A 24,683-nucleotide genomic window follows, 5' to 3' on the forward strand; every position below is an offset into this window, starting at 1 on the left:
CCTTTATGCAAGTTGTCATGCTCACTAACCCTAGAATGTTCCCGACTTTATTTAGATTATGCTTCTCTTTCTATTTTTGCTTCCCTGTTCCCTTCCCTGTGACATCCATGGGCATACTCTCTGAAAAGTCACTGTTGTACAAGAAGACAGCAGAAATCAGTGAGAAAGATCTTTTGCCACACACCTGATTTTAGGTCTCTCAGTAGCTGAGCTGATAGAGGCCCTGTGTGGCGGTGTGATGGGAATGGCTCCTATAGGCTCATATATTTTAATACCTGGGTCACAGTTGGTGGAACTGTTTGAGAGGGATTAGGAGGTGTGGCCTTGTTAGAGGAGGTGTGTCACTGGGGAGTGACTTTGAGGTTTCAAAAGCAGAAACTATTCCCAGTTAGCTTGTATACTTGTTCTCTCTCTCTTGCTCTCGCTCTCTCTCTCTCTCTCTCTTTCCTCCCTGTGCTTTTTGTCTCAAGGTGTGCACTCTCAGCTACTGCTCCAGTGCCATGCCTGCGTGCTTGCTGCCATTGTTCCCCACCATGATAGTCACCGGCCAGCCTCTGGAACTGTAAGCTCCAAGTATACTCCTTCTTCTATAAGCTGCCTTGGTCATGGTGTCTTATCACAGCAATAGGAAAGCGACTAAGACACATGGTTAGTACTTGGATGAGAGAAAAACAGGAAGGTCAGAGTGGAGTGTCTTCTGTAACCAGTGGCTCTTAAGCTTGCTCGGATGTAAACTCTATGGCCAAATAAAGATTGTGTGCTGAATTATATACAAAGCCCACACACTGAGCATGGAACTGTGAATCAATGGCTACACTACAAAAATTCTCCCTAGACAGAAGATCATTGTGCTTCTAGCTACCCATGACTGGAAGATGTGGAGCCTGTCCTGAGCTGGTTGCATGAATACAGCTTTATTTGTAGGAGAATTAGAAAGGAGAAAGACGTACCTACCTCCACCTCCTTGAGCCAGTTGTCTGTGTGGAGGAGCTGGACAATTGGACTGGGAGAAACAGTGTGAACACAAGGCAGGGCCTGATACAACCTTTCTCTCCCCTACTAACCCTAGGATACTGGCCTCATTTTTAGCCTGCCCAAAAGACCTAGAGCAGAGAGGCTGCCTGTCTTCTGGTTCCACGCCCAGTGTGATGAAGTTCTGCAAGGAAGGAGGGGCCTCAGGACTTCACCAATGGGCTTCTGAGTCACAGCCTTGAAAACGTTAGGCCAGAATTCCAGACTGCTTTCTTTCCAGTTCTGGGCAAATGACATGCAGCCATTTGCACCGTCTCCTACGTGTGGCAGGGCCAAGAAAGGTGTCAGGGACATTCACCCAAGTCCTCTATGCCTCTGTTCTGGGACACCAGCATCTAGGTTCTGCTTTCCTTTCCCCCGTTCACTCCTGTGGGAAGCCCAGGCTCTGACTCCCCCAGGTCATGTCCCCTGGGAAGCTCACGGTCATTTTGGCACTACGAGTTTGGTTGTGTTACAGCTTTATAATTTCATCTTGAACTCTACAGAACACTTTCGTACTGCCCTTGAAAGCAGACCTCCTGTCATAGACCCGGGCACAGGTAAGTCGAGTCAGGGCACCGTCCGCTCCCAGAGTCTTTCTCGAATCAGCCATTGCCCTTTGGGATTCTCTGTCCCACGATAATCCTCCTCCAGAGACACCGGGGACTCCTGTGTGAAGAACTCCTTGTCCCACTCCATGTCTTCTTTGGAGACGCTGCAGAGGATCTGTCTGGAGTTCCCCAGGCTGCACGGGAAGGGAGAAGGAGAAGGTCAGGTGCAAGCCAGCCACTGCACAGAGGGGAGGGACACCCAAATTACCACCGATCCTGCAGACAGTGTCATGTTGACCTCCCAAGTTCTGGGCCTCAGGGAGAACCTTGTAGTGATACAGAATGGAGTGTGGCTAGACTTCAGGTGGGCATTGACCTGGCCTTGAAGGGGAAGGTCCAGGGTGAGTGCTGGGCCATGGCTTTATGTCAAGCACATTTCTTATTACTGTAGAAGTAAAATGCTATTGAGGAAACCCTGGATCCACCAGAGTTGAGTGGCTTATGAAGAGGTAAAGGGACAGCCACAAAGTTTGAATAGGCCCTTGTGTCCTGTGGCATGGCCTACGTGGTTGCCCTGCACAAAGCACGGGACATGTGGGACTCAGGCTTGGAAGACAAGGATCTGTGAGGAGAGAGGCCACAGGAGCCAGTGTCAGTATGTCTCCACAGGGGATAGGCCGATAGGAAAGCCTGCCCTACAGAGCAGAGGTTGGCCAATGCCTTCCAAGGCAACAATCTCAACAAGGTAACACTGCCTCCTGCTTACTGCTCTACTCTGGACAACTCAGCTGACATTAGAGACATACAGCATGTATAAGCAGCAAGCCAGAGAGGAAGCAGGAAGACAGGATGGAAGCAAGGAAGGTCTGAACAAAGAAAGGCGAGGGGCCAGGCCACTGGAGTACAGCCTGTGAAAAAAACATCTCAAGCTCCCTCTCCTCCACCCCCATAAAATCAACAAATTTAGTCCTTGGGATAAGGGCCCAACACATGGTAAGAAGAGTCGGGAGCACATGAGATTGTCTTGGTTCTGCTATGTCCAAGCACTTACTCTTTTTTGTGGGCTTTGGGCTTAAATTTCAGGGTGTTGAAGGCCCCTTCCACAGCCTTGGGCAGGTAAATGGGGTGTCTCTCCAGCCTCCTCTGGGTGCCAGCGACCCTGTGCTCCGCGCTTTTCCGAAAACGGCTGTCTGCAGTGGCATGAGCAATGGCCTCAGAATGTCTGCGTGGTGCCCGCAGAATCCAGTTGGAATGCAAGCTGTGCTCCCGTGAGCTGGTAGCCACTGGAAGAGAGAAGCGAGTGACCTGGGCAGGTGGCCACTGTCAGGGGAGCAGAGGGTAAAGGGGAGCATGGACGGGCAGCAGCGGGGAATCCACAGGGAAGGAGAGATGATGGGTTTGCTGCAGGATTTGCAGTGGCCACTGGGAAGGGGGGAGGACGGGTTGGGGTTGTGTGGAGGTGGGGCTGGGGTTGTGTGTGTGGGGGTGGAGTCTGACTTAGCAAGTGTGAAGCTGGGATGGCCCAGATTTGTACTCATTGACTAGGAAAGATACGACAATGTATTGCGAGTTGTTCAGAGAGGATCTATTTTTTTTTTTCTTAGAAGTAAAACAGAAAATAAGGTTTGAGGGTGTTGAAAACCCTTTGGGAAAAGTCATATGGCCAAGCGTTAATGAGTGATAGTGACTTATTTGTTTTTTAGTTTTTAGTTTCTTTTCTAAATTGGTTCTTTGTTTTAATTATGCGTGTGTGAGTGTGGGTGCCCTCAGAGGCCAGAAGACAGTGTTGAATCCCCCAATGCTAGAGTTACAGGAGCCCGGTGGTGCTGGGAACTGAACTCTGGTCCTCAGTGAGAGCAATGTGGCCTTGTAACTGTGGAGCTGTGGCTCCCAGAGCCTTCATTTTCTAAACGCTCTGTGTGCTGTTTGGTTCGGTTGACTTACAACAGGCATAGATTATTGGTGCTGTTGGTGGGAAAGGGGATGTGCCAGGGGCCAACTTCAGGAGTTAGTTCTCTCTGGAGACTTAATTGTTTTTCAGGCTCAAGCATCTTTGCCACTGAGCCCTCTCGCTTGGCTGTTGTTCGCCAGTGACAGTGGTGAACAACGGGGTCTGCCAAAGGTCACATGTGCCAGAACAAAAGCTTGCAAGATGCTGGAGGCCCCCACCCAACTCTCTAGAAAGGAGTAAACCGTTTGCTGGATGGAGACTGAGCAGGCAAACTGCAGAGCGGCCAGCAGGGGTCAGGGGTCAGCGGTCCGCACTGTGCTGGGGTGGGTTTTCTGGCAAGGCTTTTGCATAGCCCTGCTCTTTGTAAGTCTCCCCTGACCGGTACTTCAGTTCATAGCCTCACTAAAAACTCATTAGTTCACCAGTTTGGACATTAGTACAATAGTTACTTTGGTCTGCCATGGGTTACCTGTCTAGCACCTAGACTAGAGGGTCAGTAGACATATTTATGTTGTGTCTCCTCAGGAAAAGTCTGTCACACGACACTAGCCTTCATTTTTTTCTTTTTCCCTTTTGAGACAGGGTCCCATGATGGAGTCTTGGTTGGTCTGGAACTCACTATGTAAGCCCACACAGATCCTTCTGCCGAACAAGGGCTGGGATTAAAGATGTGCACCCCCATGCCTGGAACAACACCTTTCTTGTGATCGTGGGGTTTTTTTTGTTTTGTTTTTTTAAAAAAGCCTCATGTAGCCCAGGCTGACCTTGAACTCTCTTTGCAGCCAAGAATACCCTTAGACTTCAGAGCATCCCCCTTCTTCCTCCGGAGTGCTGGAACTCCTATGCATCAGCATCATGCCCGGTTCATACAGTGTAGGGACTAGAACTCAGGACTTAGTGGACACTAGACAAGCATCTTCCAGCTGATTTACAGTCCCACCCCGCCACACACAGCCTGCTCAGGACAGCCATCATTTTCACTACAGTCATGAAGATGTCCTTGTGTCTTTCCGTTTCAGGGGGCTGCAGGGCCACTATCATTGGGACAGGAGCAGCATGGGAACAGAGAGTGTACAAAGCTGCATGCAGGGTAGAGTGACCCACAGTAGGTGTCACCTTTGCAGCCACAGAAGCTGCTGTGGAAGTGCAGTGCCTGCCACAACAGAGAAACGGTAAACCATAAGCCTGACCTGTGAGTGTATGTAATACTCAAGAATTACCTAATATCGATATCAATCGCCATTATCTTGTCCAAGAGCTAGCGACTCTGAATAAAACCATTTGTAAGTCCAGCAGTTGTTTGGTTTTTTTTTTTTTGGGGGGGGGTCAAAGATTAATATCTAGCAATTCTGGAATGTAAAAGTTGACTCCAGCCGTAAGAGTTGGGACTTCTGCTATTTGCAGTGACACCGCAGTCACAGTTTGGTTAAAAGTGAATGTAAAAAATGGTATTGGCTCAGGACCCCCAAGATCAAGTTCTCAGCACAAAGGAGACTGATTTTCCCCAGAGAGACAGAGGGCAGGGAATATGAGACAAAGAGAAGAAATAGAGGATGAGGGAGAAGAGGAAGTGAACAAGGGAGATGGGGCATGGACACTTATCCAGGAGTGGGACAAAGGACTGTCTCTGACAGACATGACAGAACATGTCACATAGATAGAACATGTCACATGCAGACATGGCACCTAGACAAATGGCAGTTTATAAAGGTAAGGGGAAACTCCGTGTTAGGATGAGGAGCTTAAATTTAATTGAGCATGTTAATTAAGTGAGTCAAAGGGGGCTTTGGATTGCTGGACTTCAATACTTTGGTTAGCTGATCCTGGTAGTCAGCTTCAGGTAGAGGAAATGGCCAAATAAGGAAATAGACCTTGGGGGTCAGCTTTAGGAATGTAATCTAATGGTTTTTAGCAAGGCAGAGGGAATGGGGGAGGGGCAATGCCCAGACTGGAGAGAGTCCCTTCAGTGAAATCTTACCCTCCCCTTCCTCCGTATCCTTAGAGTCTTAGGGAAGTCCCACCATGATAGCCATTAGTAAAAGAACCACAGGTGCAGGCTGGGGCATTGACATCAAGAGTGAATGAGACAAGGCAGAGGGATCAAGCCTGACACGCCAGTAAAGAAAGTTCCTTTCAGGTAGGAAGGTGTGGCCCCTGGTGCCATCCCAGGAGCCCACTCCCAGCAGCACTTCCCCTCACCACCTTAGCGTGTCTTTCCCAGCACTCACCATCGAAGTCCACATCTTCATTAGGCAGGTCAGTGTCAGCAGCCCTCGGCCGTTTTTCTGTCTCTAGCTCTGCAATGATGGAGTCAAAGAAGGCAATGGCCTCAGCTACATCGGTGCTGAACTGTGAGTATTTCTTCGAGGTTGCTTTCTGTTACAGAGAACAGAGGTGGGGTGGTGAGAGAGAGTTGTCTGGGAGCTTCCTGGTGTACATGGAAACCCTCGTGTACGAAAGCCAGAAACATTGGAAACGAAACAATATTCTTATAACTAAAAATGCATATGGGGTTTTGCATTTTTGAAGTATCAGAGGGAAATTTGATGGCCAAGATGTGGATTTAACTCTGGTACTTATCTCTGGACAAATGGATATTTTTTATTTTGTAATAGCTTTATTGAGATATAATTCAGCTGCCATAAAGTTCATTCACTGAAAATAAACAGTGGTATTCTGTTGGACATTCACAGAGGCACACACAATTCTCCCCACAAGACAGATGGATTTTTTAAAGGATAAAATATTATGTAGCCACAAAGAAGAATGTAATCTTGCCATTTGCTGCAACATAGATGGAACAGGAAGCCAATACATTAAGTGAAATAAATCAGATCCTGCAAGACAAACACCTCACGTAATCATTCACATGTAGAAGCTGAACAGTTTCATCTGATGGGAATAAAGAGTAAACAGTGGTTCCTAGAGAGAGGGGGAGGGAAAAGAAGGGGAGCCAAAACAGTCAAGAGGAGACGTTCTGAGTCCTGCAGCATAGCAGTGGCTACAGTTACAATTTATTATATGTTTTATAGAGAACTAGAAGAGGGGCTTGAAGACTTTCAACAGAAAGAATAGGTGTTGAAGAAGGTGGGAATGCTCACAATCATGACGTTACATACTGCACGCATGTATCAAATCATCACGTGTGCCACATAAATACGCATAACTATTACATGCCAATCAATGAAATTCAAAGGTGCAGTTGTTCAAGTGTCTTGTGCAAGAAAGAACCAAGGCCACTGCAGGATTTCTCCTCTCAAAGGTGGGTCATGAAAGGGAAGACGATACATCTATTTCTTTCTTTCCTGGTCATAGATTTAGCATCACACGTCAGAGAAAATAATTTGCCCTTCTTTTGCCTTCACAGGAGCCGTCGTGCTGCTTTACAGGGAGAAGGTGACCTACAAACATGGAGCGGCACCCACCTCATGGAAGCCCGGGTACTGTGCTGGGCTCCACAGAGTACGCCAAGTGAGATGGGCATGAGGAATTCCAGATAAACAGGGCACTGTTTATCAACGTGTGCTGTTGGGTGAAACATGGAGTCCTGCTCTGGGAGGCTTTGGAAGCGGTACGTAAGCACGGCATTAAACATGAACGGAATTAAGTTACGAAGAAGAATGTGGGGTGACATCTCTGGGTGCACGTTGGGTTGTAAATCTTGTATGACCTGCTGAAGGACCACAGCACACACCTGAATATTTTCTCTTAAGACGGGAAGATTATCCTCAGGTGCTCATCCAACCCTCTCCAAAGGAACTGCTGAATTGAGAGCAGAGAGGGGAGAGTGGGAAGCCCGTTGACAAGGAGAGGGAGTGAGCTCATCCTGCCAAAAGCTGACAGATGAAGAGCCAGAAGAGAGGATGATGGAGCAGAGAGAGCAGCTCCAATGACAGCAGGAGTAGAGGAGGAAGCTGAGCACTGTTTGACCAACAAAAGGCAGAGATGCTGCAGATGTGGTATCACAGGCTGGGAGTGGATTCAGGACTTCTTCAGGCTCACTGTGTGCACAGCCTTGATTGTGCACATTCCTTATTTTCCTTTGTAGCCCTTTCATGTTCCTGACTTAGAACAGTGTGTACCATGGAACGACACAAGAAGATCCTGGCCAGATGCAGGCCCCTTGACTTCCCAGCTTCCTGAATTGGGAATAAATATAAATAAATCTGTCTTCTTCATAAAGTACACAGTAACAGATTATCTGTTACAGCAACTGAAAATACAGGAAGATAAGTTTTGTATTTTGGTGATTTTTTTAAAAAAATTATTGTATTCCCAGTAAGAGGTCCAAAATTTGAAATTTAATTCCTGGGACAACATGACTGTAGTACTGGGTACAAGTTTAGACAAAGAAGAGGGCAAGTTGAGACAGACCCACCCTGCTAAAAAAATAAATAAATAAAAATAAAACAGGCTTGCGCTAGAGAAATATCATTGCCTAGCAACCCACCCAGATAGTCCCTAACTGGAGACCAAGGTCACAGAGCCCTGCTACTAAGAAAAAAACACAAGATATGCTAATTGTTCCCCGTCCCTAACAGGAGCAGATACCCTCCAGATGGACAGGCAAGGACCATTATGGCCTTGGCACCTAAAATAGATCAAGGCTTAGAAATCTCCCACTTACGGTTTTGCCCTTTAAAAACCCTGCTCCCCCAGACCTCAGGGCCGGATACCTCTCTTTTTCTACAGAGAGCTTGTGCCTTGGGCTTGAGCTTGTATTAAATAAACCCTCATGTGATTGCAGTGGAGTCAATTCCTGGTGGTCTTTGGGCAGTCTCACAAACTGGGCATAACACCAGCATTTTAATGACAATGCTGCATTGTCTTCTGATTTGTGTTGTCTTGGGTGAGGAAATCTACTGCTTTCAATCTTTATTCCATTGTATGATGTGTGTCCTTTTACCCCTCACCTTTCCAGCAGTTCTGTTATGAAATGCCTAGATTTTACTGTTGTGACTTACGTTTCCCATCCATAATTTTCTAAAGCTCTTAATTCTGTGGTTTGTTGTGCACGGTCAACTTTGGAAAGTTCATAGCTGTTGTTTCCTCACAGTCTCTAACTCTCTGCTTCTGCTCTGACTGTATCTGAGAGTCTTCTGTCTTTTCACACTCCCCAGCTCTGGCTCCACTGCCTCTCTTTGCTAACCTTTCTGTTTCTGTTTCCCATTTCCCATTCTGTCTTCACCTTTGCTGACTCCTTCCTTGCCTGTGTGATGTCTGCTTCTGAACCCGTTTTCATAGCTGGGTCTCAATTGCTATGAGAAAACATCATGACTGAAAGCAACTTGGAGAAGAAAAGGTTTATTTCATTTTATTTTAATCCACCATCTAGCAACATCTGGCCAGAAACTCAGGGCAGGAACTGAAGCAGAGGCAATGGAAGGAGTGCTGCTTACTGGCTTGCTGTCATGGCCTGCACAGCCTGCTTTCTTATAGCACCTGGGGTCACCAGCCCAGGGATGGCACCACCCACAGTGAGCTATGATCTCCCACGTCAGTCATCAATCATGAAAATACCCATAGGCTTGCCCATGGGCCAATCTGTTTGGAGAGTTTTTCTCAGTTATCATTCTTTCCCCAAATAAAATCTAGCTCATATCAAGTTGACACAAAAACTAGCCAGCACAATTGATCCTTGTCAACTTGACACATAAACGCATCACTATTCAACTATAACATTTTCTAACTTATTTCCCCCCAAGATCTCATTGAGAGATTAGTGTGATAAGAATTATATTAAAATATTAGTAATGTCTTAATATAAAAATCACACTCCAAACCTTACAAATTCAAACACTTGAAAAAATTAGCCTCTTTAAAAATACCCAGAGTCTCTTTCAAAGTTCAAAGTTTCTCTAAAATATTCAGTCTTCTAAAATTCCCAAAGTCTCTTTTAAAATATCCACTCTCTCTGAAATATTCTAAAATCTCTGTAAAATTTTAAAGTTGCTCTAATATAGCCAAGGTCTTATAATTACGCTTCCTGTAAAAAAGTTAATTTTTTTTTTCAAGAAGGAATTACTAGGGCACACTCACAATAAAAGCAATGCAAAACCAAACTCCAAAGGTGTAAATAACTCAGTGTCCAATGAGGGCTTGGACAGTTGCACTTCTCTGGCTCTGCCACTCACAGCACACCCAGCCTGTCTCAAAGGCTCCAGCCATCTGCACTCCACACCTGCTGTTGTTCTCAGTGCTATTTCCAACATTCTTAAGTCTCTGTAACTGCACTGCACCTTTACCAGCAGCCTCTCCTGGGGCCTCTTCAGGAACTTTTACTCTGCCATATAGTACCAAGCCTTGATTTCTCTCCATGACATCTTTAGATTTGGGGGTTTGGTTGCAACAAAGGCTACATCTTCCCCCAATGGCCACTTCAGGTGCCAAGCTGCTCTCTATGACCCCTTCATGCCTTCAAATCCAGGACCACCAGAGAGATTCTTCTCTAAATCAAAATCAGCTACCAGTATAGGTACAGCGTGACCCTTCATATTCTGTGTGCTGGCCTGGAGAAACATTTCCCTGAAGATTTGCCTCAGTGATGCTTGTCTCCTTTTTTTGTTGGTTGGTCAGTTGGTCAGTTGGTCTGTTGGTTTGGTTTGGTTTGGTTTGGTTTGGTTTGGTTTGGTTTGGCTTGAGACAGGGTTTCGCTGTGTAGCCTTGGCTATCCTGGACTCGCTTTGTAGACCAGGCTGGACTGGAACTCACCGAGATCTCCCTGCCTCTGCTTCTTCAAGTGCTGGGATTACAGGCGTGTACCACCGCGCCTGGCTGCTTGTCTTTTCTTAATCAGAGCTGATTCTTTAGCTTCAGATGACCAGCCCCACAAATTTTTAATACAAAATATTGAACAGCCTAAGATTCTTTAAAGGAGTCAGTCAGACTTCCCTCTGAAACTTCACAAGCCAGTCCTGCATCACCTGCATTGCTCTCAACATTATCCCCCATGTTCCCATGATAGCACATTAAGCTTGGAACACTCAATAGCTCTTCTAGCCCAATGTCCCAAAGTCCTTCCACAATTTTTCTCAAAACCTGGTGAGAACTGTCACAGCCATAGCCCACTCTCTCATACCAATTTCCGTCTTAGTTAGGGTTTCTATTGCTGCAATCAAACATCATGACCAAAAGCAAGCTGGGGAAGAAAGAGTTGATATTACCTTATATCTACAGTCTATCCTCCAGCAGTCAGGACAGGAACCCAGGGCAGGAACTATAGGCAGGCACTGAAGCAGAGATCATGGAAGAGTACCGCTTACTGCCTGCCTCCTCATGGCTTGCTCAGCCTGCCTTCTTCTAGTACCCAGGACCACCAGCTCAGGGATGTCATCCACAATGAGATGGGCCCTCAATCATCAATCAACAAAATGCCCACAGATTTGCCCTTGGGCCAATCTGATGAAGTGACTCTCCTCAGTTGACATTCTGTCTTCCCAAATAACTCTAGTGTGTGTCAAGTAGACGTAAAAGGATTGAGCTAACATCCTCACCAAAGGCCTTCTTCATGATGTAGCTGTGCGTTTTCAAGTCTGGTCATCGGATTCATTTTGAAAGTTTTGGTATTTTTACTGGAATTCTCCATCAGACACTGCATGCTTTCCACATTTTCCACTTGGACTTTTAAGCATCAATAATTCCTTTAAAACAATTTCCTTCCGCCAGTTTCAACATTTGTTGCACTGAGTCTTGTCTGTTAAGTTCCTTGTGTCTTGACAGTGCTTCCATTCCCCTTCTATGTTATAACGTTTTGTTAAAATCTACACTAGGCACTGAGGGGTTTGGCATCTGAAAGCAGTCTTTGCCTTGCTAGGCCTTCAGTTTGGCTTTTTGTCAGTCGTAGGCAGTCTGCTGAAAATCTTTTGTTGCTATGGTAACCATACATGGATCACTTTTTTTTATTCTCTTGAAGCACCATGTTTAAAGTGGAGGCTAATTAATTTCCAAAGAGTTTATTTCTCCTCGGCCTAGGTCCCCACTGTGATGCACTTGCCAGAGGATCCTTCCCCACACTATGGCTGTCTCTTGGAAGAGTTCAACTACTGCTCACAACTAGATGCTTGTTTGGATAGTGGTGGGAGGCAGGGGGACAATCTTAGGCAGCACCCTGTGTTTGGGAATGTGACCCCCTCGGGGGCTTTGTCCTCCTCAGCATTGGCAGTCTTGGGCTCCGTTGCCCTCATAAACTCCCCTATCCCTTCCCCAGGGAACGTCTTATTTCATGACGTAAAGAAGAATTTTCGGGGCTGGCTTTCTGAATTTCCCTCAGTGGCTGGTCCCTCTCATAGGCCTGCACTGTAAGGGCTACAGGCTTAGGGTCTGCCTGTCTTTTGTGAGCATCTGCTATATGCTCCATTAGATACTAGAAAGACAGCTGTTGCCTCGGTATGCGGTTACATTCATGTGCTACAGTTAGTGTTCAAGTTGTAAGGGTTGCTTTTTGTTGTTGTTGTTCACTTTTGCCTAACATTTTAAAAGCTGCCAGAGCATCCATGGTTCTACCAAATTAGACCATCGCTCAAGAGAGACTGTTCCTGTGACAGCCTCTTCTCTTAGCATCCTGGATCCTTTCATTAGTCTCTGTCTGTCTTCCCATCACTCCTTTCTGGAAACCTAAGCAAACATGTAGACCACACACAAACCTATAATCCTGACATCCAGGATGCTGAAACAGGAGGTTGGTGAGTTAAAGGCTAGCCTGGGCTACATAGTAAAATGTGTCTTATCAAAGAAAAAGAACTTAGGAGCCAGCAAGATGGCTCGGCAGGTAAAGGCACTTGCTGCAAAAGCCTAATAACCCTGAATTCCATCTCTGGAACCAACATAAACATAGGAGGGGAGAACCTCTGACCTCCACATGTATGCCGTGAAACAGCCCATACATACATCATGCTCACACACACAATAATAATAATAATAATACTTTTATTTTTTCCTTATTTTATTTATATATATTTTTTATTTCATGGGTGTTTTTGCGTGCATATATGTCTATGCATCATGTGTGTGCAGTGCCCTTGGAGGCCAGAAGAAAGCATTGGACCCCTGGAACTGTAGTTACAGATGGTTGTGTGCTACTTCATGGATGCTGGGAATCCAATCTGAGTCCTCTGGAAGAGCAGCCAGTGCTCTTAAGCTGTGAGCCATCTCTCTGGGGTCTGGGCATAGCTCAGTGCCTTTCTGCATGAGCCTGGAGCCCTGAGTTTGGATCCCAAGAACCCACATGAACCTAGACACATCTGTAATCCCAGCTCTTCTCTGGTGAGATGGAGACGGAGAATCCTCATGATGGCTAGCCTGGTGGACTCAGCGGTAAACAAGAGACCCTGTCTCAAATACGGCGGAAGTCAAACACAGACGCCCAAGGTTACCCTCTGATCGTCCTATATGCGTACCCCCATTCACACACATGAATAGATACAGGTGAGCATACACACAAGATTTTCAAAAGAAACATAGGGTTTATACTCATGTTGACTCAGTGAGTCATGTATGATGAACACCTTAGGCACTGCCCTCTTCGCTGTGTTTCCAGAGTCCGTCTGCCTGGTGTACACGGAGCTTCTGGATCACTCCTAACAGCTGAATAGTTTTCCGCTATATCCTTGCACTGTTTTTATAAGCTTCAACTCCAGCAGCTAGTGCTTCACGGAAGTGCCCAACTCACCATGGATGAGTTTAAAGGAAGCAGCGGTGAGTAAATGCCAGCCTGGTGTTTCCTTCATGAGATGCGCTTTGAAATGCCTCTGAGTGGTATTTGTGACATTCTCACACGTCAAAGCTGCGGCTTGATTCCCGTCTTTCCTGCTTTCTGTGGGCTCTCGGACCCACGCGCCTGGCAATCCTCCTGGCCCAGGGTCAGAAGCTGAGGATCCAGGGATCCAGCTGATATTACAGGAAAGCCTACTTTACAATGAGGTGGTCTGCGGGACTGTAACAGGGTAGGGGTGTGTGTTACCAACATGCTTGGTGAGCTCAAGAATCCTGCAGCCATGACCATGAGCTCAGAACTCCAGCCAGAGCCCATTGCTTCCTCTCTACCTTAGCTAGTTAGAGAGGCCTGTTGTGGTGTAGCCTGCTTTCTGGGACAGGCTGATTGCCCCTGAGACTCACGGGTCCCTTTGCCATCTGCCCCTCTCCAGCCACTGGGGATGAAACTCACCCTCTTAGGGTATCTCTCCCCAGAGAACAAAGGACGCTCACCTGCTTTCACAGGTCCCTAAGGTTATCAGTGTCCAAGCTTCCTGGCTCTGATGCTGCATCAAGCAGGAGGCTTGAGTTACTTTTCCTATGTGGAATCGTTTTCCTTATTTTTTCCAAACCAAACCCATCATGTTTCCCACTTTAGTTTCTGACTCCCTGGAGGCACTTTGCAATGCTTTTCTGCATTAGCTATCAAGCCACCGTGGTGTCTGGCTTCACCTGCCCTATTGGTACGTAGGCTGTTTTCTTTTCTCCTGGGCTCTGTCAGTGACTGTCTGCAGGAGACCTGAGTCCTGCCCAATGAACGTCCCATGTAAGCAGCGAGCAGAGGGGAGTGGAGGGCGGCGCTCCACCCGTACCCAATGCAAAGGAAAGCTCCGTGAGCTTCCGGCTCCTTTCAGACTCGTCCATGCCCTCCCACACCACCCTCGCCTTACTGTTCAGAGTCAGTTCCTGGGTTCCTTCCTCTTTGAAGTCTTCACAGTGGTTGCCACAGACAGACCTAGAGATGAACTTCCATGCGTGCGTTCTGCCTTGTATGCACCGAGTCATACTGCTCTACACTAAATCCACACCTCTTCCATGAGATGCTGGTGGCCAGCCACACAGGGTGAAGGACAGCATCTTCAAAATGTGATTGAATCAAAGGACTTCAGGATAAGCCGTGAGAGCTCCCGCTGCAGCATCTTGCCTTCTGCAGTCCTTAACCAGGAGGCCCAGGACCACGTCAAAAGTAATCTTTCTTCCTTTGCTTCCTTTGTTTTAGACAAGGTCTTGTTATATGCTCTTGGCTGGCCTGGAACTCACAGAGATCTGCCTGCCTCTGCTCCCTGAGTGCTGGGATTAAAGATGTGTACCCCCCCCAAACATCCAGCACCAATATACATCTATTCTTTTAACACTATAGCCTTTAAAGAGAGAGGTGCTCATAATTGAATGGAATTTTATTTAAAGAAAATAAAGATAGTTCATGAAACAAGATCTATTTATAGGAAAAGAAGCCAGAGAAAGTACAGTAAGCTAGGGTTTGGATGCAGGAGTTCACATATCCTCATATTCATTCTCCACAGGTAAGCTAGAGGTAAACTCACCCAGGCTGAAGAAAAACTGAGTAAAGTAGACAGCAGAGCTGAAGAAATCAATACAAGGAGATGAAAAAGAGGAGCGAATCCCAGAACAATTAATTGTTGCTGTTGTCTTCTATGATTAAACACCATCAGAGAAAAAAATATATATAAACCCTCAGTCAGCAACAGCCAGGTCCTCAAACCTCAGGCCAGGTCAGTCTGACACTGTCTGCTTGAGGCTAATGCCGGATCCCACAGGCAGGAAGCTCAGTTCCCAGATGGCCCTGTTTCATGTCTGCCCACCTGCGGCAGGTCACCATTCTTTCTGTGCATCTGGCTGTGGCTGAGAATTCCCAGAAAGAAGCTGTGTCTGCAACAAGTGGTCGATTATAACTGATGTGAGTTGCAGAGGTTGGGATGATGCCAGCCCAGAGGCAACGGGTAGTTACCTTATCTTGGACTAGTTTTAGTCCCAGGAATAGCCTCTGCCTCTGTGTCAGCACTAATACCCTGTGAAGAATAGGTATTTGGAATCTACGAACTGAGCAGACCCACCAGCTCCCACCAATCCAGAAACTAGCATGTCATCAGACAGCTTCTGAGGCTTTCATAGCTGTCTGATGGGGTTTCCTCCATCTTACCTGTTCCTGTGGTATACCCACCAATGGGTTTTTAAATTGCCTTGATTCATGGCTTTTTTTTTTGTTCTGTTACTCCATAACTTCATGAAACTGCTTCAACATTCGACCACTATATTTTGAAAGACCCAAATGTGTGTTCCTGGGGCATGAGGACTTAAAAATGCTCCAAAATAAGCCATATCATTTATTCCTTTGAGATGAGAGCTGTATCTTTTGACATTTCAACATAAATCAAATTTTCCCACTACCTCCTCCTTGGGTCAGTTAGTTTTTCACAATGGCTCATAGGACTCTGCTGTTATTATGAAGCATGTTATAAAGAAAGCATGTTATAAACAGGGATGGGTGGTTGGGGCATGGTGTGCTGTGTAGAAAAAGCGGTTTTCATGTCCCCTAGGGGTCCTGTAGTCCAGAAACTCCATGTGTTCTGGCGGGAAGACTTCTGAACCCAGCCTTTGGAGTCTATTACACAGATGATGGTTGATTAAATCATTGGTTACTGGTAACCAGGTTAACCTCTTCCCATGCCCAGAGAGCTACTAGTTTGAACCTCTCACCTTACCTTGGTCTTTTTTTCTGCACTCAGTCCCTTCCTCATGCTACCAAAGGATTATCACACAAAGGCACTACAGTGGAGAATCCTAAGGACTTTAGAATATAAATGCCAAGAAACAGAGATCAAGACAAATCCCCATTTCAGAGCATCATGTAAGTGGAGAAGATCCTCAAAGCTAATGGCCCTCTGTCGCTGACCCACAAGTCACAACTCTAGAAATCGATGTTTTAAAATGTCTTATGTAACCGCAGCATTTGTGGAGCTAAAGTAGGATTGTCATGAACTCCAGGTCAGTCTAGGTTCCAGGGTTGAGATCCTGATTCAAAAAACCAAAACACCAATAAAGAAAATGTCATGGCGACCATACAGTAAGATGTACTCATTATAATTTTTTAAAACTTTTTTAAAGATTTTATTTATTTATTTTATGCATATTAGTGCTCTAAGAGGGCAGTAGAGGGTGTAGATGGTTGTGAGCCACCATGTGGTTGCTGGGAATTGAACTCAGGACCTCTGGAGGAGCACACAGTGCTCTTAACCACTGAGCCATTTCTCCAGCCCCTCATTATAACTTTTTAACAATAGTTTAAAGTGAGTTTTAAATCTTTTTATTTTAAAAGTTTTATTTATAAAACTGTTAATGAGATCCAGTTGCTATGTAAACTTGTTAATACATAAACACTCACACACACACACACACACACAAGCTCTTCTCCATGATGCTGAGACTGAAAGTCCTCATACTTGCAAAGGCTCTTGCCCACTGAATTTTTTTTTTTATTTTTTTGCCATTTAGAGCACTGTCTGCTCTTCCAGAGGTCCCAAGTTCAATTCCCAGCAACCACATAGTGGTTCACAACCATCTATAATGTGATCTGGTGCCCTCTTCCAGCATACATGCAGATAGAGCACTCATATACATAAAAAAAAACATAAATCTTAAAAAAAAATAATTAATATAAAATTTTGTCTACAAGGTCTTTTTAGTAAAGTTCAAAAAATGTCTTGTGTCCAAAACAATTACTCTTTGTTAGATTACTGATATACTTTCAGTAAAATTTTGAGAGAGCCAGCATTAAAAGATAAAAATTCAATGGTTTTATCTTAAAATTTTTTCAGGTTTTCTTTTAAACAGAATCAGAATTCATTTAAATTTCTGTTTAGGTTGAAATGATTTTAAAGTCTTCATAGCCAAGGCTAGAGAAATGGCTCAGCAGTTAAGAGCACTTGCTGCTCTTCCGGAGGTCGGAGTTCAATTCCCAGCACCCACATGACAGCTCACAGCTGTCTGTAATCTCAGTTCCAAGGGGCCTGACACCCTTACAGAGATATACATGCAGGCAAAACACCAATGCACATAAAATTAAAAAAAAAAAAAAAACCACTTCATAGCCCTAGTTAAATGGGGCTATCACATGTATCTCTTTATGGTAGTTGATACTATTTTTGTAGAAATTATAAATGATATTTCAAAATAACCTTATCTTCAGGGTTTTCTAAGATCAAAAATTCAACACACCAGGGCTGGGGAGACAGCTCAGTGGACAAAGCGCTTCCTGTACAAGCCTGACGGCCAAATTGGGGGCAGACAGGAAGATCCCAGGAGATACTGGCCAGCAAGCCTAGCCAAGACAGGTCAGGAGAGCCTGTCTCAAGGCAGTAATGTAGAGAGCAATAGAAAAGGCCATACATTATCTTGTTCTAGCCGAGTACAGGCAGAGTCAGCACTCACACATCCCTGTGCACACACCACACATGAATTCGAGTACGCACACTTTAATGCATTGACGTAGAGCTAGAACTTAATTCTCCGTGTCTTGAGTAACAAAGCTCAAGTCAAGTGCATGTCACTCCCGAATTACATAAGCCTTCTATGATGCAATGCTTAGGAGTGTGCCTTAGTTACTTTCTTTTTGCAGTGATAAGACAGCAGAATCATGGCAACTTACATAAGAAAGAGTTTCCTGGGGGATTACAGTTGCAGAGGGTAGACCATGACCATGACCATGACCATGACCATGGGAGAGAGCATGGCACCAGGCAGGTTGGCATGGTGCTGGAGCAGTAGCTGAGAGCTTACATTCTCATCCACAAACAGGGGGCAGAGTGAGAGAGTTAACTGGGAATGGCATGGGTTTTTGAACTTCAAACCTACCTCAACAGTGACACGTCTCCTCCAAAAAGGTCACATCTCCTAATCCTCCCCAAAGAGTTCCACCAGCTGGGGACAAAGCATTGCAATACATAACCCCATGGGGCCCATTCTCATTCAAACCAGCTCAGAGGACATTTTCCCAAGCTGGTCTCTTCCAAACTAGAATTGTTAGTGGAACTAACCTTTCCCAGGGCAGTTCCTAATTGCATCATTACCTAACCCTATAAACAATGATAACTAGTTAAGCCCTAACACTGGGCATGTTTAATAATTTAAAGCCAATGGCAATGGCCATCAAGAACTCTGAACAAAATTTTAAAAAGAAAAGTCTGAAAATCAAGTCCTTGCTTTTCTAAGATTTATTTGTAGTATTTTTATTTTATGTGTATGTGCGCATGTATGTGTGAGTGAATGTCACATGTGCGCTCACAGAAGCCAGAGAAGTCATTGGGGTCCTTGGAGTTGGAGTTACAGGTGGTTGAAAACTACCCAGTGTGGGTTCTGGGAGGTTTGTTTGGGTCCTGTGGAAGAGCAGAGAGTGTTCTTAAGCCCTAAGCCATCTTTCCAGAGCCACAACCTAGTTTTTCTTTAAGTATTTGCTTTTGCTGGCTGTGTTTATATTCATCTGACATAATTTTGTGGCTGTTGCTTGTCAATGCCCTGCAGAAGCACAGTTTCTAACAAAGGGCCCTGGACAAATTTTTCTCTAAGATACTAAGATACCACCCGCAGGACAGACAGGGTGAAAGCCAAAAACGGGCTCCAAGTGGACATGGCCTAACAACCATCCCTTTTATACCTCTTAGTTACTTAAAAATTTGTTCCTAAAAGGTAAGGGTTTTATTGGCACTAGCTCCTCAGCATCTGTTATTTGTCCCCCAAATGTGGGACCATATCAGCCCAACTGAAACAGGTCTTGTCTCAGTAATAAAGGGAAGTAAACCAGACGGCTAATCATCAATATCATCAAAGAAAATTGTTCGGAAGCAGGGCTGATTGCCTTTAACTGAGAGGCTGAAGAAGGGGGATCTTGAGTTTGAGATCAGCCTGAGCTTCATGGGAAGACCCTGTCTCAAAAGCAGCAACAAAGATGGAAACACTCATGTCAGCCCTTCCAACATTGACCCAACTGAGGAGTTACAGAGATGTGGCTCTTATACGTCACCTTGCACTGGCCATGTGCTCTGACCCCGGGCCCTCCAATACTGCTGTGACATTTGTTTTCACATGAACAAAAGTATGTCAGAGATTTTCACAAGCCCAGCATATCACCTCAAGTCCTTCAAAACTGAGCCCTGATAACAAAGAAGAGAACTGTCCTGAGTAGGGGAGACATTTTAGAAAGATTTGTACTGTCAGGCTGCTGAAACCTTAGTTCCCAAAGAATTTAAAAAAAAAAATCTCAAGGCCTAAAGAATAGATCAGTCAATAAAGCACTTGCCACACAAGCATAAGGAATTGAGTTCAATTCCACCCACATAAAAAGTGCACTTACAACCCAAGTGCCTTGGGTCCCTGGGTCCCAGCTGGCCCAGCCTAATCAATGAGCCCCAGATGCCAGAGAGAGATGTTATCCCAAAATCCAAGGTAGATGTTCATGAGAAATAATATCTGAAGTTGACCTCTGACCTCCGCACATACACACTCACTCACATCATGCACACACATGAAGGAGAATTGAAAGTCCCCTAGAGATCTCAAACTTGCAGAACAGGGAAAGGCTGAAGCCCTGCTTCCAGAGAAACACACCAGGCCAACTTTCAGGACAAACCAGAAGCAAGCCACTGATGGGTCAGGGATGATGGGAGCACACCTTGACCAGGACTGTTCACCTGTTCATCCTTCCTGTCCAGTGTTACACCTAAACTCATGTCAGTGTCCTGACATGATGGATGGCTTTTCCTCCTCTCCTCACTGCGGTCCCCTTCCTCCCCTTTTCACTAGTCCTTGTCTCTTTAATTGGTGTGCTGGGACAGACTGCTGAGTCTTGCTCAGTATGCCTTCCAGAGCCCAGGCTTTGACACTGAAAACTCTGGGGACAACTGGACTCTTTCATTTGATCCTCTTCCTGGCATGGTCACATTGACTCACTCTCCTTTCTCTGCCTTTTCGCCACTGCTTTTCTCTTTAACTGGAATTTGAGGGGGCTTTCGGAGCCTGTGCTTTAATCTTAAAACTTCTTGTCACACCATTTCCACATAAAATCACCCTCTGTGGTGCTGGGGACTAGATCTTCAACTTGTGAATTCCGAGAGACTACAATCAATTCCACCTATAATGGAGAGCAGAAAAAAGAAGAGCGGGGGTCTAAATCCTGACTCTTGGCAGGACCATGGCATTTCAGGAGGAAACAACCCCTCTGGGTAGCCGTCCTGCCAGCCCTGCGTTTTCTCACAGGCAAGCCCAGCATATAACTTTCTACTTTCCAAGGGCTGAAGGCAAAGGGGCCAGCAGCTGGTCTGTGGCTGCTCGTTGGAAGTCCCTGGCGTTTCTGAGGTAATAAATACTGGTGCGGCAGATGGACTAGGTACCAGGACCTGTGGGATGGCACTACTCCTCACAGAGCATGGTGTCTCATCCATAGCTTGGCCACTAAAACAGACCCAGAGAAGTCAGAAGAGTGAAACTCAAACTTTGGTCTGTTCACCTTCAGCATCCTTTCAATAGTCTGCCCTGCTTGGTTACAAACCCTTAAACTATGCCCCGAAGAGTGAAAATTGCCCAGTGGACAAAGCAAATAGCCTGAAACCCTGGCCCTGGGAGAGGAGGAGGAAAAGGAGAAGGAGGAGGAGGAAGAGGAGCTTGTCTCCCTGGAAGAGATTTAACACCATTCAGACAACCTCTCATAGCTAACTCTGCATACATATGTCCTTCGGGCATCAGTTTCCAGGAAAGGGGAGGGAATCTAGGAATTTTCTACCTCCAGTTCCTACTGTAAATAAAACTATTTTTCCTTTACCAATGTCTGCTCCCAATTTTCATTTGAAACGTGGGGAAACTGAGGAGTAGTTTATGAGCTGAGGCCCCAGATGACCTGGGGAGGTCACACATGGCAGGCAGCCATGTGCGTTACAGCTGCTATGCCGGGTTCTGGCCTTTGCCTGACCACCCCCACCCTCCGCACTGTAGGAAGCCAGCAGTGTTGTATGGGGAGGCCTCCATCTGCAGGAAGATGCAGAGCCATCCTCAGTAAGCAGCGAAGCAAGGCCCGGGATCCCAAGAGAGTCAGACTGGAAGGAAGCCTGGGGCCTTGCTGCCTCCTAAGCCACCAGTACCTGCTCCGGTAGAAGAAACTGGCTCAGAACCCGCAGCCAACTGGGATGGGCCTCCGCATCCTGACCCCGGACTAGGAGGCCTTCCCTGTATGAGGCTCGACACTTACACACTTCTACGGTCAAAATGATTATTTAACCCACTTCCACGTGGTATTAAGTGCAAACAGTTGAAACCTGTTGGATAAAGCCAAGCCCCAGGGATTTGATGACAGTCCCATCAGCCGTTCAACATTAACAGACCTTGTAGAGCCTTGCAGGGCTCACTGGGGAGAGCCGGCCCTGCTCCAAACACCTGGGCTGGCCACCAGGAAAACGTTAGAAACAGGCAACAGATGACCTTCAAACCACAGGTAGTATAAATAAGAAAAACAGTGGGAAATGGTAGCAGGGCCAGCACTCAGGGGCCCTGGTGGAGGCACCGCAAGTTCAGGGCCATCCTGGGCCACCCAGAGAGACCCGGCCTCGGAAATAAAATGAAACGAAATACGCCAAGGAAATGAATAAAGAAGGAACTGACCCAGCCAGTAGGGATGGGCTCCTGAACCTCAGAGGTTTGCCCTTCAGAGGCATATTCGAATGCTATGAAAGAAGAAGAAACGTAATGTCTACAAAGCCCTGCGGTACAACAGAGAAGCGAACACAAGGTTTCCGTCAAGGATATCAGGCTTACGTCTGGCTGGAGGCCTTTCAGATGTGGCGGCAGCAGCCGTTCTAAGAGCGATCATCCTCAGGGAGATCTGTTCCCCAGACGCCACCTCTACCAAACCAGGCAGTAAGCGATATGGTCGGACACAGGCGCACACCCTGGCGGTGCCAACGCCCTTACCCTTCCTTCCTGCTCTGGGCCTGTTCCCCAATCTCCTCAGCACTGGAAAGGAGCTTCCCACAAACCCAGGAGCCTAGAAAGTGTGGGGACTGTGGCCCATCCTGGAACCTGTCACACCCTGGGACTTCCAGCGAGCGCCCCAAGGCTCTAGGAAGAACCACACTGACCTTGCTTTCTCCCCGGGTCTTTTGAGCGGCTCCCTTGGAGGACTTGGAGAAAGTGGACCCGGCGACCTGCGTGCGCCGGGGCCTCAGGTCGCCCAGGCTGCTGAGATACTTCTTGCGCAGGGCCAGCAGCTCCTGAAGGTACTGCAGGCAGTCCTGGGTGCGCGAGAACATCCAGGCGCGGTCCTCCTGCCGCAGATAGTGCAGGCCGGTGTCCATGCTGTGCGTGCTTCTGTATTCCTTCAAGGGCTCGCTGCACCTCTCAAAGTGGTCTCCGACCACGTACATGGAGGTGCTGCGAAACAGCCGGACCGCAGGGCTGGCTCCCGTGTAGCAGGGGTCCTCCGCCGCCGCCTTCCCCTGCGGACCGTGGTGGAGGATGGAGTGGATCTTTCTGAACATGGTGCTCGGTTTCCCACCGTGGGAACCGGCGGCCGCCCGCACCGGCGTCACTTGATCCGGCTGCAGGCAGGGGCGCCCATAGGCAGGCCCTGCGCCACCTGCCTCCCAGGAGGCCCAGCTCTCGCAATCCCAGTGAGGAAGGGCTGTGTCAGGCGGGCGACCTGCCCCTCTCTCGTGGAGGGAGGGACACTTACATGGGACGACCGGGGTGACACGCAAAGCCCACTCCGGGAGACAGCGCCCAGGCAGGCCTTTCGAACCAATTGCTGCAAATATGTCCTATGCTTTTCCATGGAAAGGTTCAGCTGGAGGGAAACGGGGAACGGTGCTTTACCTGCGCAGTCATTGTCTTTGCTCTGAGTTTTCTATTTCCAGGAGTGGTCTCCTCCCGTTTAACTACAGTTCTGCCTAAGCTGAGCTGGCCCTGGTGCTGAATTCTGTTAAGTCCAAAATAAAATCTTACTCTGCTGGAACACCCTTAGCGAAAACCCGGGTGTTGCTCTTGGTGAGATCCAGTCCCCCTCATAGGCAAGGGTGGACACAACCAGGGCCCCTGGCAGGAGGGCCAGGGCTGATAAGCTGATAAGCCGGGCTTTGAGCAGGCATCCGAGAGTCCTGGAGGAGGCTGGCCCCGCGTAAGAGGACCTCTGGGTGGTCACCCGATAGCTGGCCTTTGAGGGCTGGAGGACTCAGGTATCTGGATCACGACTTTTAGCACAAATGTGTCAGTGAGTGGATGGGCGACCTCACACACCGGGGCAGATCTGCTTCCTCTGGGTGTGCTGTTAACCCCGAACAGCCCAAACCGAACCAGCTACTTTTCAAGAACATAAAGTTCTCAGCACCCCGGAGACTTTCTGCCCAGTTTTCGCCGTTCCGTTCAGAACTTTCACTGCCGCATTCCGTTTTCATCCCGGCTTGGACCTGCTGGCTGAGTCCTGAATGTCTCTAGGGCAGGTATTTCTCTGCGTGTACGTTAGCATGTTACAGAAGCTGTGGGCCAGGTAGTATGTGTAAAGCACGGTTGCTTGCACTGCACACACATCCCTTTTGCTGGGTTTATAGCTTTATCAGATACAAAGAAGAGCAGAACAGCTGCCTTTCTGCCCTGTTCTGCCTCAAAAAAGTCACCTCGATGTTCCCTGCCTCTGCCTTCACAGTGTAGAGGAGCCCAGAGGAGGCAGGTCAGTGTCATCTCCTCTCAGAAGGGCCCGTGAATGAGAAGCTCGGCCTTCCTCTGCAGGTCATGCCACTCACTTGTGGCCATGTCTGTGCTGCCTGGATCAAGAAAATGTGCAATGTCACCCGAAGCTTCACCTCTTGCTCACCATGGGCATAAAACTACTTTCCTCCATACTCTCCCCTCCTGGATTCTCCTGGAGGGCCAGGCTTGGGAGGAATCGCTGGCTCTTGCAGTGAAACCTGAGGATCTGAGTTCTCCGAGACTGATTCACATGTACTTCATGGTATACGTGCACACACACGCACACACATACACACACACCCCATAGGCACACACACAAGCATGCTTAAGTATGCTCATGCACACACACAGATAGGCAGATTGACACACACAGTCACATTCAATTATGCTTGTGCATACACACAGACACACACAGCGCACACAATAGCCACAGTGAGACAGACACACAGACTCAGACATGTTCAAGCATGCACGCACACACGTAGAAATAGATGCAATAAATATTTTGGGAATAAAAAAGAAGTTGAACATTGAGAATAAAAATATGTATGGGTGTCTACTTGCAGAGCACTTCACGCCAGCAGACAAAACATCAACAATTATCACAACCCAATAGGAGGCTTTAATCACCCCCATGCCAATCCTTCCTCCAAAGCTATGTCCCTCACTAACCTCTA

General features: G+C 47.0%; 1 protein-coding gene across 1 annotated transcript; it reads right to left on the minus strand.

The window, feature by feature from the left end:
* Positions 1-1,581: 1,581 nt before the first annotated feature.
* CUNH13orf42 (chromosome unknown C13orf42 homolog) lies at positions 1,582-22,802 on the minus strand. Its single transcript, XM_055609599.1, has 4 exons — positions 22,404-22,802; positions 5,742-5,889; positions 2,614-2,845; positions 1,582-1,756 (listed from the first exon to the last, which is right to left on the minus strand). The coding sequence occupies exons 1-4, from the start codon at positions 22,800-22,802 to the stop codon at positions 1,582-1,584; spliced, it is 954 nt and encodes a 317-aa protein (XP_055465574.1).
* Positions 22,803-24,683: the final 1,881 nt, after the last annotated feature.

This window comes from Psammomys obesus, unplaced genomic scaffold (assembly GCF_907164565.1).
Source record: "Psammomys obesus unplaced genomic scaffold, mPsaObe1.curated_primary_1811, whole genome shotgun sequence".
Lineage (NCBI taxonomy): Eukaryota > Metazoa > Chordata > Mammalia > Rodentia > Muridae > Psammomys > Psammomys obesus.

Bases quoted from the DNA above. Each gene is read 5' to 3' on its own strand.
- CUNH13orf42 (XM_055609599.1), bottom strand. From the start codon at position 22,802: ATGTTCAGAAAGATCCACTCCATCCTCCACCACGGTCCGCAGGGGAAG. The intron at 5,890-22,403 runs GTCAGTGTGGTT...TCTCTGTAACAG, and splicing joins AGACCCGGGGAGAAAGCAAG to AAAGCAACCTCGAAGAAATA. The intron at 1,757-2,613 runs GTAAGTGCTTGG...CTTCCCGTGCAG, and splicing joins CCCAAAGCCCACAAAAAAGA to CCTGGGGAACTCCAGACAGA.